Below are 13,616 nucleotides of genomic sequence, written 5' to 3'. Positions count from 1 at the left end.
TTATCCCATCAAGGTCCTTACTTGTGATAGTTTAATCAACTAAGGGCTAAAAATGGACTAGATATAGATTAGTTAGATATTAGTATGTCCATATCTATATTATTTGGATGATAGATATGGATATAAGTATAGATATTAAATTTTATATCTATATTTTTTTTAAATGGATACAAATGCAAAGTGGATATTGATTCTAGGAGTATAAATCTAGAAAAAAAATATATTGGATAGTAAAACTTTATGAATTACCGGATCAAAAGGATCACCATATGAAATATAAATTAGGTTAAAGATATTTTGATATTGTCATTTATTTTCATTAAAGTCATAAAACTAAGTATGATTGCAAACAACACCAGAATTTGGACACGGATTGGATCATTGGTTATCTATTTTTAAATTTATATTTTTTAATGGATATAGATATAGATATGAGTAGTAGTCAGATACTGCAATTTGTGTGCATATTTAGATAAATCTTAATATGCAAATGGATCCAAATAGATAATATCATATCTATTTTTAACCCTAAATCTAGATATTTGAGGGATGGTTTTGGATGAATTTTTTTACTAATTTTGGCATATTTTCCTTGCTAGCTATATTTTTAGGCTATATATGGATATAGATATCGTTGAAACTTGGAGCAGAGATTGGACACTGTGTCGAGAGATTGGACAAGACCATCTTACAATGCTTGTCTCTACTGACTACTTCTCTGCTCGTCCATGATGTTTTCAAGTGTATGGCATTTTACCACGCACCTGATGCCATGCAAGAGCATGCGTGCCCACATCTTAATCTCTCCGCACGCTTGCCATTTGATGCACCTGATGTCAGAGAGAAACATCATTTATTGCTTTCGTTTTCTCTTCTCGCTTCTTCCAAAGGGTAGCATCAAATATTTGGTTGGGCTTTTAAAAAAATAATATATATATATATATATTATATATATATAGCATCCTTATGAAAATAAATTTTTTATATTTAAAAAAAATAAATGAGATATGAAAATTGTGTATTTTTTAAATATATTTTTAAATTTTTAGATAACAGATATTCAATAACAGATATGAAAATTGGCTTTTTCTTTTATTAAAAATATGACAAATATTTTATATAATTTTTTTTCAGAAAAAATAGATGTTCAATAAACGTAGGGCGGTGCCGCCCTCAACACGAGAGGGACTTGCGAGTCCTTCGTGCCTGTTCCACAAGTTAGGAAGGAAGCTCATCGGTCGACACGCTCCCACGTCTACCGTACTTCTTGGCCTCCCATGCATTCCGCCGAGCAGCTTTCCGACGCGCGCCCAAGACGTCATGCCCGCTTCTGCTTTCCACGTGGCCGGCAATGTCGGAGAGATGACAAAACAAATTAAAAAAAAAAAACTCATTACAGCCACTGCTTTCTTCTCGAGCAGCTACTTCACAATCACAGGTTCTCTCTGTTTTCATGCGGCTAGAAGTAAAACTACCGTCTACTGCCCAAATAATTATAGAACAAGGATGTTTTTGTCTGGCAAACATGGAGTCAAAATTTTTCTTAAAAAAAAAAAATAGAGAGTATTCTGGTCCTTATTTTTGCTTTATTTCCTAATCGAACGCAGTCATGGAGCAATGGCCACTATCTTTGATAGACTTTTTGTCGGAATTTGAAAACTATATTAAGGGTAGATATGCCAAAAAAATTTGCCTTCTTTCTTTCATGCCTTCTCATATTGCATTTCTGATCCTTTTTGAGTTCTACGTAGTTGTTAGTATGTCTTTTTCTTTCGTACAGTAGGTGCTCATATATCAATTTCAAATATTGACACTTGCCTCCTAAAGTTTGGATGAATTTTTATTGCAGTTTACAGGAAATGATAAAATCTTTTTTTCTGATAAATATGATTAGAAATAATCACTTAACAGTCAATAAATGAAAAAACAATTATTAAATCTCATATTGAAGTAAGTTAAAAACTAAGGTTGATTCTGTCCTCTAGTTCACCCTTTTTCGCTTGAGCAAATCTAGTTCGCCCTTTCTTTATTGAGGGGATATTCTTCAGTTCACCTTGGTAGCTACTATGTTTCTTTAGAATGTTTCTTGGATATAGTTGTGATATTTTATTCTAAATACATTTTATTCTAAAGTTGGGAAGCCCGGCTAATTAAATTAATGGATGAAACCTCTTTCTCTTTCTCTTTCTCAAATTTACATGTATTATACTGCATATACCATATGCATACTGACATAATTTTATACCAAAATTGTCAATTTTTCTTTTTTCCATGGTAAATAAAAGAGAGATTAAAACACAATTGGAAATATAAATACCTTCTTCTTTGGCAGAATTTCTCATTATTAATTTCTACTCTATTTAGAGTTATAAACTTTCTGCTATATATTTCCTCTACCAAATTTGCATGGGACTATTTAGACATGAGAAACGCTTTTATATGGTGGAGGTAATGAAATGTTGTCGGGTAAGAATCAGAAGAAAGATAAATATGTTGTTGTGCTATGGTTTATGACCCCATCTTAATGTCAGACTGGTAATTATTAAGTAATAGTATAGTAAATTTTATGAGTAAACTGCTGGTTAGGTGAAGTTTTTTTTGCGTTGATATAAGAGATCTAGCTAGGTTCAATCCTACCATGATTCTTAATTAGTTTAGCCAGGCTTCCACTAGTCCTAGTTTTTAGAGAGAAAGAGAGAGGCACATCATAATGTCTTGTCCATTGTCCTAAAGGCACATAGATCATAGTCTACTAGTTATATGCTAAAATCGTACGTTTAGTGGTATGTTTTCTGTTATTCTAGCTTTTGGAGTGTCTGGTGGGATACTCGTGGCATGGGAGAAAGAGGTGATCAGTCTCCTTACTTTCCACTCACAGATCAGGCTACACATTAATTGCATGCTCTCTATATCTGGATTGGAACCTTGGATTCTCTTAAGGTGTTCGTGCCGATATTGAGGTTTGAGGGCCAAGGAATGAGCTTGGTAAGCTTTCTTCCCTTAGTACTGCCTATGGCCTTAATTTGCTTGGAACAAGGAAATCAGAGTTACGTTGGGGTCTTTGACCTTTGTATGTATTCATTATGTTTTACAGACGTGCCCAGTCTCTTTTTGCCCGATTGGTTTCCTTCTGGAGTACTGCATAGGATGGATGGATGGTGGCTTGGAACTTAAAACTTGTAATTATAATTTGCTTCTGGCCCTTTCAAAATATTTAGGTCTTAATTAGTTAGCACACCAAGAACTCTCTAGAGTTGTCCCAAGATTCTTTTAGGAGAAGGAGGAGTCGCCATGAAAAAAGAGACTCAAAACCTTGCATGAAATAACTGAAGAGAGGGACATGCATGTTTGCATGCAAACTGACTCATTCTGCATGGTTGCCATCATCTTGATGATTGTTGTTGTTGTTGTTAGCAATGCCTCGCTGAAGTGGTGGTAGCTTACAGCTGAATCTGACCCTAGTGCTGTTGTTAGCAATCACCTCACTGAAGTGGTGGTAGCTTACACTGAATCTGACCCTAGTGCTTTTAAGGTTGTCGAAAAGCAATAAATAACCTCACTGAAGTGGTGGTAGCTTACAACTGAAGCTGACCCTAGTGCTTTTAAGGTGGGATATATAGTGCACCTTTTATCTTTAAGGTTGCCAAGAGTTCGGCATGAAGAGCCGCCCCGTGATTCTTGACTACATTGCATGTTCCCTACTTCATCCATCTCATCGGTGCAAAAGTAATTGCCTCTGGGGTCCTTCACCATATTAATTGCAGCTTAAAACAAGTCACTGGAGAGAAGGGCATTGGACTAGGAGAAGGCAAGTTGCAGTACCTTTATTTTTCTTGTCCAAAACGAGACCCAAAAAGATGCTAGAAAGGCACTGAAAGATCTGTCTTCGCAAAAGAGAATGAAAGTGAGATGATAAAGGTTTAACTACCAAAACAAAAGGTGAGATGAAGGTTTTAGGGAGGATGAGATGCACACACACAAAAAAAAAAAAGGAGATGCGATAGGTGTAGAGCTCATAATAATATCCAGACCAGGAGGAACCAGAGAAGGTAGGGAGATATTGCCCGGCAAGAGATGGAAAAAAAAGCCAAGCTCGGGGGCACGTGGGTCATCTTCTAGTACAAGAGACTTGGATATGATGTGTCACGCCCCGGATCCCTGTTTGCAAACCCTGAGAGTCGTGCCAACCGCGATATAGTTGTAGAAACTCTCTTTAATAACAATGCAAAGCATCTCAATATAATATTATAAATAAATAATAAAATAAATTTAAATAATCGATGCTCAAATTTTAATTTAGACAACTAGAATCAAATTTTAATGTCTTAGAATCCAACAATATTTAAAAAATCTTATATCAAATTTTGATCTAAATTAAATGTGCCAAATAATTCGGTCTCTAGTCATTCTTCCGATCATAACCCTGTGTTATCTTACTCCTTAAAATCTGAAAAAATAAAGAGATAATGAGCTTGATAGCCTAGTAAGTAATAAATACTCTAACTAGATAATTTATGTAATAACATAAAATACAATAGTAAAACACAAATTACTATGAATCAGTATAAAGACAACTAATTCTATTTCAAAACACAAATCCATTAAAATCCATATCTTTCAAATATTCATATATATATATATATATATATACACATAAATCTGATTTGAAATAAATCACATTCAACTCAGCTGTCTTAAACTATGACTACACTTATACTCTGTAGCTAGGTCAAAAGTAGAATCAATGATCTTAGTAATAGTGAGAGGGCCAATGCATAATTTCCAATTGGCAGAGTCCAATATATAGTGAAGCTGAGAGTTCAAATCTAACACATGTCAAAGTTCTTTTTATAAAATAGCATATATATTGTAATCCAATCAAAATATACATATACAATGTAAGATCAGTAAAAAAATAAAATAGCAGTCCAGAAAATATTACTCTGAATTACATATCTATTTTTCATTCAAAACACGATATCATAAAATTTAGAAATCACATATGGATTAATTAACAATTTATTTGCTATAAAAATAATATTTTATAAATGAAAAATCTTAAAAAATGCAAATTATTACTTATCTTGCAAGCGAAATCGAATTATAGGTCTAAATAATTTCGACAATCCCTTTTAGGACCTAAAACTCTAGCAAATGCTCAATTGAAATCTCTGTTAGAGACCGTTGGAAGTCAAGAGAAGAAGGAGATGGACCAACGGTGGTCTAGTAATGGTGATCGGCAAAATCTTTTGGCGATAAGGTGAAAATGGGCACGAGAGTCTTTAAATAGCCATTGGAAGCTAGGTTTCCTAGCTCTCATAGGAAATCAGGATGGAGGAGGATTATGTTTCCTAGTCTAAAGCAAATAGGACTCTATTCTTTTTTTTTTTTTCCCATCTCGTACTCCAAGTTGAATAGGGCTCTATCTTTTTTATTTCGGTCTCCTACTCCAAGTCGAACAACACTTGATCCTTTTTTTCTATGTCATCCTCCAACTCTTACATATGAGCCAATCAAGTGCACTAGGCCCAATTCCTTATTATTTGGGTTGGGTGTTACTATATATATATATATATATATATATATATATATAAAAGCTCAAAATATGCTAATTTAGGAGGACTATCATGTTAAAAATTCTTCTGTGAGATGTTTTTTTTTTTAAAAAAAAAAGAAATCATAGTTGGATAGCGTGGATATTATGTTTGTGTGACATCACTTTGCACATCTTAAGTACAAAAAATAAATAAATAAATAAATTAAATCACTAGGATGATGACATCGTTGACATCAATTGGAACAAAGACAATGGTGTGTTGGGCCCATGAGAGTGGTGAGATGAAGAGTGGCCATGAACCAGTAGATTTGGGTTCACATGTTATTCTCTCGATCGGTCCCCGCACCAGACAAGCGTATCCATATGAATGCGTTCTTAGGATACGATGGCAGCCTATGCGAACTTGATGTATTCTTTGAGGTAAAATGACAACCAATAGCTTTTTGCTTGCCTTAACTAAGATACAACGTCCGATGGACCCTTAAGGCTCATCACTTTTGAGGCCATTGTCTAGATTTTGACATGAAAACACACAAAACGAAAAGTAAACAATCAATATATATATATATATATATATAAATAGAATTTAGTTATAATTTACCAATGGAGTCTTGTTATTTGAATTATTTGTGTAGTTAGCAATATAATGAACTAAATCATATGCACCATGGTCATCGAGATTGAAATACAGATGAAACTCTGAAAGGGATCTTGAACTCTCACCAATCCCTCGAGTACTATGTGATTGAGTATTACTATTTAGTATTATATATTTTAGTAGCATATTACTCTACATTATTGAATTATCAAATTTAGTTAAATTCGTAAGTTAAATTTAGTAAGTTTTTACCTGCATAATAGCATTGAGTACATAAATTTATATACCTAAGATTCCAATCATATGCGGCGAAGCAAGCACCAAATCAACTGGAACAGAAAGATGGGTGGGGGTTTCACCACATACGGTTGGACCTTTTAAGTTTGTGAGGAAGCATGCATGACTCAAAAATGTCGCCCGTTACACGATCCCTAGTAATATTGGTTGATCTTGAGCTAGTACTTAACATGTAACAATTCTTGACCCGACATGAGTCGTTTTGCATCTGGCATAATTGGTTTTTGGCTCGGAACCGGTTGACATGATTTCATTTGTTAAATTGGTTGAATCCGGAGTCGGAGACTTCACATGCTTGACTTAGATCAGCTCATTCGGTAACAGGATAGGTCAGCAATAATTATAACTTGAACTTGAAAGTGACCCATTCTTACTATATAAATACAACCATATGCTGAGATTATGTTTAACAATTATTATATATAATCAAATAGATGTGAAGATAGTAGAATAACATTGGTTAATAGATTAAAGTGCAGGCAAGGATTTAAGCGTGCCAAGTCATATCAGTAGATTAAACTTTCCATGACATGGCCTATTTGTTATAAGAGTTGCATGTGTTGGGTTGGATTATCTATTTGATATGTTTCGATTGAGTGCGTGGTTAGAATATCTGTTGTTCAAACTGACAACCCAACTCCACCCAATGCCAACCTCAAAGGACTAGGCTTGTGCAAATTTAGCCCAGCCTGCCTAGGTTTTGGCAGGCTCGTGCATATTTAGCCCAGCCAGGGTTTGAAACCCAGCAGAAAACTCGTCAGCATCATTTAATTGTTTGCTTCAATCAAGCCATCAGCCTTCAGAAAAGGCATAAAGATCTAATGTTGAATTAGAGAGAAAGAATGCCAAGTGATCTCTACCGAGGATATGTTCTACTCGACGAAAATATCCAATATTTCGGGCATGCATAATCTGAACTGCATAGTTAACACAGAACAACATGAAAGATTAGGCATTGCGAACGTCAGATTAATATTGGATACCATCAAAAATACTTGATAGCATATCCCATGTTTAAAAGAGAAATGAACTGCACCGTAGAAGTATGGAGTAAGAGAGAAAGAATGCAATTAATGACAAATTTTCTGAATAAAAATTGTAAGGGTTGGCCATGCAGCAGAAAAATCCAGCTGAGATCAAAAGAAAGGTGTTGAAAGCGATCGGAGCATGTTCGAGGCCATCAAATTGACACCTTGGTGAAGGAAGATGTTGGTCGATGAATACATGCGGTTGCTTCATATAGACATCTTGGTGAAGAAAGCCATGTAAGAATGCATGAAATCGACGGATTGACTACCCTCTAATCGTGCAAATACTAGGAGGTTTAACAGCTTCTACTTGGTAATCCTTGGTGACTAACCGAGTTTTAAGCCGCTCGAGACTACCATCTGTCTTTAATTGATTTGGTCTTAGAGACCCACCTGCACCCCAGTGAGATATATTCATGCTAGAATCACAGGAGACTAAAACCCATGCATGTTTGATTAGCATGCAATTAGTGCTTCCATCTCCTTATGCATGGCGATGTACCGACCTCGAAGGTTCAGAGCTGAGCTTATGGTTTTGGGTTCACCAGGCACTGAATTTTTCATGAAGGTTAGCATACTGAGCTCGGGTTCGAAAACACCAAATCTACTGCAGGTGACCATGGGATCTGAAGGCACAACTTGCTGCATGGTGGAGAAGATCGAGACAGCGGGCAAGAAGACTGTTGGCTTCGTGTAGTTGGTGGTTGAATGGGATTGGTTGGATGGAGGTTCATCTAGAGGTTGCTGCAATGCAAGGACTCACCATATGAAGAGCTTGGGATACAAGAAGCTTGGGATTTGTTGTGGGATGTATGCTGCCTGAGTGGGTCCATGGTGGAACAAGATGGAAGTTGGTGCGAGTCCAGAGCTAGATCTGAATGGGAGCAGGTACAGATTAATGCTGTGAACCTGACACATACTTGGACGACATGTTAATAATATTATACATTATTAAGTTATAATTCAGTTTTCATTTAACCTGGTTAACAGATAAGAGGATACAAAATGAGTTAGATAGGATTCGCAACTTTAAGTTGCAAGTAGTAGTATGGATGTTTTTAACTGCAAATCTAGGCGCAACATTTAGAACTTCTATGATTGGAGTTGCGAGTTGCAATTGAGTTGCAGGAAACAAATAGTCCTTTAGTAGATCCTTATAATTATATTAAATTACATAGTTTGGATTAAAAGGCTCATTATTTAAAATAAATAAATTGAAAACATGTTGATGCTGTCAGTAGCTTTATTTAGAATTCATGAGGGCTATATGAGACTAAATAAAATTAAAAACAAATTGAGATGCTCAAATACATTTCAGATATTTGTGTATCCACATGCTTTTCTCCAACAAATTCATATACCAATACAATCATCAGTTAGCTGCCAAAATTTTTGTCCGTATCCAAGAAGATTACACTTGAAAAATGGATCCAAATGGATATCACCCCAAAATAAATAGCTGGTTGAAGTGGTAGTCCAATATCCAATATAAATTTCATCTAAGATAGAAGAAGGGTGAGTTGGATCATAATTCAGCGGAGTCCCCACGGCGCACACAGCGCCTTTACGTTTGCATGTTTGAATGGAGTAGAAGGCTCAATTTACAGTGACTTGTTTTGTACCATTGGATTGACTTTACAAACATGATATCAAAACCTTTTCGGTTTACTGGCTAGCAAATCAACCATGAGAACCAACCATATGCAAACAGAATATTCCATGTTCAGTTTGAATCAAATCAAAATGAAACACAACAAGAAAAAGTTGATTCGCCATCTCAGCAAGGCATTAAGTAGAAAAATGGAATATATATGGGAGAGCTATTCTTTCTCTTGATAAGTGTTTTTTCAGTAAACCACGCTCTAAATCACTTAAACAAAATGAGATTTAAGAGAAAACGAACAATTCCTTTTGGTGTGTCAATGGGACGGTTCATCGTCAGAAAGAAAACTTGGCTCAGAATAGGGTACAGGCCTCCACGGATTTTGTACCCCTGCTACCGTTCAATTTGACTGGGTTAGAAAGAAAACCTGAATCCTCCGGCATTGGCATCTGAAACGGATTCCCAGAAGGTCAGCTTTTTCTTCTGGGTCATTTTCTCATGGGCTTTCTGTCTTAGCTGATCAATTGTTCCAGGGAAAGCAGCATTAATGGCATTCCTGAACTTCTCATATAGGTTCACCCTATCTTTGGTTCCTGAGACAAGCTCACTTGCATTGGGCCTCCCAAGGAAATCCAGCACATTCAACAAATTTCTCCTGCAACATTAAGTGTTAATCATAAGCAACAGAAAACCAACATTGTATAATTATAAATTTGAGTCATGGGCAGCTACTTGTGCCAAAAAAATGCCGACAGTTATGTCTATCCTCAGTTTGCCCTCCCAAAATCTCGGATTGCCAGGTGCGTAACTAGCTAATATCCTTTTTATACGTGCAAAGTCTTTAGTTGTCTTCTATTAGGAAAATAGATTGTTTCATATGATCAAGTTCTATGTTGATTGGGAGTCCTTTTTTGATCCAAATGTTTAATTTAGAGTCCTAGTCTCATTATAGGCAAGTTGTGAGTCCTACGATTCAGAAACATGTTTTAAAGGTTGTATAAGTATCTGTAAAGATGAGACCAAGGGGAGGGATAAACTATGTATAATACTTTAAGGAGTATATCGAATAAAGTCACTCCTTTCTATAGGGCTAGGTGTAGGAAATGGGAATATGGTAGTTGACTAGATGGTGGTGTAGCTCTACTGTAAATCGACAGCAGATATATGTTCTTTGTTATGGTCAACAATAAAAGTCAAAAGGATAAAAGTGTGTTAGAATTTCTTAAAATAGGATAAGGTTTGTGGTTATAAACTCTCCAAGAGCACAGGCCAAGATATCTGAAAAGCAATACAAATGAAGAATAAATAAGCAACACAAAGTTTATCACCACCATATGGAATTGGAACCATAACAGTGTGAGGACCCATGTGAGCATTTATTTAATCCCACATCGGTTAATCACTGGAGAGATCTTGCGTACTTGTACCCAACTAAGAAATCCAAAAAATATCTTCTGGCTAACCTTTTGGGGTGAAGTTCTGGGTTGTGACAAATGATATCAAAGCGGGCCTAGCCTATATCCCATGTGGACTAGGGGGCACTGCAGCACGGACTCATTGAAACTGACCATAGGCTATTCATGGTGCTTGTGATTAGATTTGAATGGATTCGGACCCTTAATCTGACGATGACGTCAGGGCTTAAATGAGGGGAGTATGTGAAGATCCACGGGGGCATCTGCTTAGTCCCACATCGGTTATTTACCGGAGAGATCTTGGGTACTCATATAGGACTAAGGAACCTAAAAAATACCTTCTGGCTAGCCTTTTTGGATGAAGTCCTGGAATGTTACAAGCAGTCCAACGGAACACAACACACCAAGCAAGAAAAACCTCGCTTTTCACTAAAAAGACATGAAAGTGAAAAGAACTAGAATAAAGAGCGATGCACTTTTGAACTTCCCATAACCCCCCCATCTAAAGACACCTGGATCAATCTAACTTGCTAAGTTCCTACAAGCAACTTAGAATTAATTAATTTGAATAAAGGCAGAATTTTTCAAGGGAAAGGATTAAAAAAAATAGCTTCCTGACAAGTGATCACCCACTTCAGATAACAGACAAATATTACTGGACTTGATGCAATTAAGAATTGCAGGCATCATCCCAGATCGACGGGCATAGAAAATTCACAGACGTGAAGTAGTCATATCATTCTAGTTTTACAGGAAAATCTCATCCTTTACCATTTCAGAAATGCAGATAGTCACTTTTTCCAATACTAACTCAACATAAAAACTAACATATGAGAACTTTTATGAAGTGCGGAGAAGCTTACCTGCTCACATAGTTCTGTGTGATTGCAACGGAATCCTCAAGATTGATCACCAGATGCCACCACCCATTGGGCACGAAGACCACCTCCCCAGCTCTGCAGATGCACTCAACGGGCCTCCTCTTCCAGTTCTTACACGCTCCATAAAAGTTCATAAACCACTCCATGATGGAGACTGGGCATGCAACCTCAGCCCCATCCGGACTCGGGTGGACCCCTGGTGGCACAATCTCTGGTGGAAACATCACCCATTTCTTCGAACCCTTGACCACCGCATTCCAGGCAGATGTGGAATTCGGGTCCACGTGGAACGACGAACCCGACCCTGCCGGTCCGATGATGACCCACCGGTAGTCCGGCCGATCCTCTCCGAGCACTGAAAAGAGATCCTCCCTGAAGTATACTGGAACCTCATAGTCTGAGCCCAGCTCCGGCACCTTCTTGGAAAAATTGGGGTCGAAGAGGTACAGCGGGCGCTCCTCCCTTGCTGAATCGGCATAGCGGAAGTAGCGCCCGAGCGTCATCTCCACTGGCCCCACTGCAAACTTGACATCCCCACAGACCTTCACAAGATGCTCCCTTGTCCACTTCTCCATTGCCGGCCAGCTCTCGAGGCATCCCTCCAGAAGCACCGGCCTATTGGGCTCCTCAAACGACTCCACAAACTCCTCCACCGAGATCCCCCGCCTCCTTTCGATGTTGTCTCTCTCGAGCCATTCTGGCTTCATCTCCAGATTGGCGCACAGCCAGCTCTGGAACAAATAATCCGAGTACAAGTTCCGAATGGCGATGGCCGCGGCACGGGAGGGGGCGGAGCGAGGCGCGATGCCCGAAACGTAGGTAGATTTCCAAGAGCCATCGAACAAGAAATCACCTTTGAGATCCTCCAGGACAAGATTCCGCCAGAGAGGCTCGTGGCCGGCGAAGACGTAGGAGGAGCGGCTCACGGCCGAGAGGATGGCGAGGTCCCGGCCGCAAAGGAGGCCGAGGATGTCGAGGAGGAGCTCGTCGGAGAGGACGCGGAGGGCGCCGAGGCCAGAGTTCCGTGCGTTGGCGGAGGGATCGAGGAGGAAGAGGTTGCCGAGAGGTTGGACGGCGAGAGATCGGGAGGAAGCGGAAGGTTTGAGCTTGAAGCCCGCCTCCTCCTCCTCTGGTTCCTCGGATTCTTCGCGACCGTCTATTGGTGGTTCGAGATTTGGAGTTGGGGGCTTTGGAGAAAGGTTTAGGGTTAGGGTTTTGGTGGGGTTTCTCCTCTTCTTTTTGGGCTTCTTTCGGCTAAGATGGGGAGAGGTGAGATAGTGGAAGACGCTCGGCATCTGGAGGAGACTGGAGAGGGTGAAGAGTGTGAGCAAGGGTACGTACCAAGAGATCCAGAAATTATTAGGGGGTGGAGCAAAAGAGAAGGTGCAGGTGGGGGTTTGAAGGGGGATGGATCAAAAGAGAAGGAAGGGAGAGCGGGCTTGCCAGCGAGAGAGAGAGATGAATCCGTCCTTTTTGTTGATACTCTCCAACCTCCTCCGGCTTCAGGTCGCCGGCGTGGACTTCGCTCGGTGATGTGACGGACAGGGAGAGCCACGCCGCCTTCCTCCGGCCTCCGGTGGCGCCGCTCTGGTCGGGTAGATTAGAGACGGAGGAGAAGGTCCGGCGGTTAGGGACGGACGAATAGGGAGGGCTTCCAGCAACTCTTTTCGGCATAGGCTCCACTCAGCTACTCCAAAGTCCTTGCCGGTCCTTTTACAGCTGGCTTTTTCTTGACCGCCCGATTCAGGATGGATGGTACCGATTAACCCACCGGCAATCGGTTTCAAGCGTGGCTGGTCCGGTAAATAACTCGAACTGCACGGGCGATTCGGATCGAAAGGTATGCTAGGTTAGGTACATAATGGGTAGTTCTAAATACACCCCCCCGATTGCTCAGGACACCCCCCAAAAATTAAAAAAAAATTAAATACTCTCTACACCCCCCCATTTGCTAAGGACACCCCTAAAAAATTAAAAAATCCTAAATTACCCTTCACCCTCCCCACCCCCTCACCTAAATTGCTCTCTACACCCCCCAAACCCCCCCCCCAAACCCCGCTCTTCCCCTCCAAAACTCCACTCCAGCCGGCTTCTCCCTTCCGCCCAAAAAACTTCGCCTCAAGCACCTCAAGCACCTCGCCGGCGGCCAAACCCCCTCCGTCTCCCCCTTCTCCCTCGCCCAAAACCCCCCCGTTCCCCCTTCTCCCTCTCGTCGCCGGCATTCTCCCCTTCTCCCT

The 13,616-nt window shown here is 39.4% G+C and overlaps 1 protein-coding gene across 1 annotated transcript; it reads right to left on the bottom strand.

The window, feature by feature from the left end:
- Positions 1 to 9,182: 9,182 nt before the first annotated feature.
- On the bottom strand, positions 9,183 to 13,172 carry LOC103707320 (F-box protein At5g06550). Its single transcript, XM_008791760.4, has 2 exons — positions 11,362 to 13,172; positions 9,183 to 9,738 (listed from the first exon to the last, which is right to left on the bottom strand). The coding sequence occupies exons 1-2, from the start codon at positions 12,672 to 12,674 to the stop codon at positions 9,498 to 9,500; spliced, it is 1,554 nt and encodes a 517-aa protein (XP_008789982.2). The 5' UTR covers positions 12,675 to 13,172; the 3' UTR covers positions 9,183 to 9,497.
- Positions 13,173 to 13,616: the final 444 nt, after the last annotated feature.

Source organism: Phoenix dactylifera, chromosome 8 (genome assembly GCF_009389715.1).
Source record: "Phoenix dactylifera cultivar Barhee BC4 chromosome 8, palm_55x_up_171113_PBpolish2nd_filt_p, whole genome shotgun sequence".
NCBI lineage: Eukaryota > Viridiplantae > Streptophyta > Magnoliopsida > Arecales > Arecaceae > Phoenix > Phoenix dactylifera.
This window is presented reverse-complemented; position numbering and strand designations above follow the sequence as displayed.

What these genes read in the sequence shown, in the direction of transcription:
- LOC103707320 (XM_008791760.4), bottom strand. Translation starts at nt 12,674, where the DNA reads ATGCCGAGCGTCTTCCACTATCTCACCTCTCCCCATCTTAGCCGAAAG. An exon ending in ACACAGAACTATGTGAGCAG is followed by an intron (nt 9,739 to 11,361) that starts GTAAGCTTCTCC and finishes TTAATGTTGCAG; the next exon opens with GAGAAATTTGTTGAATGTGC.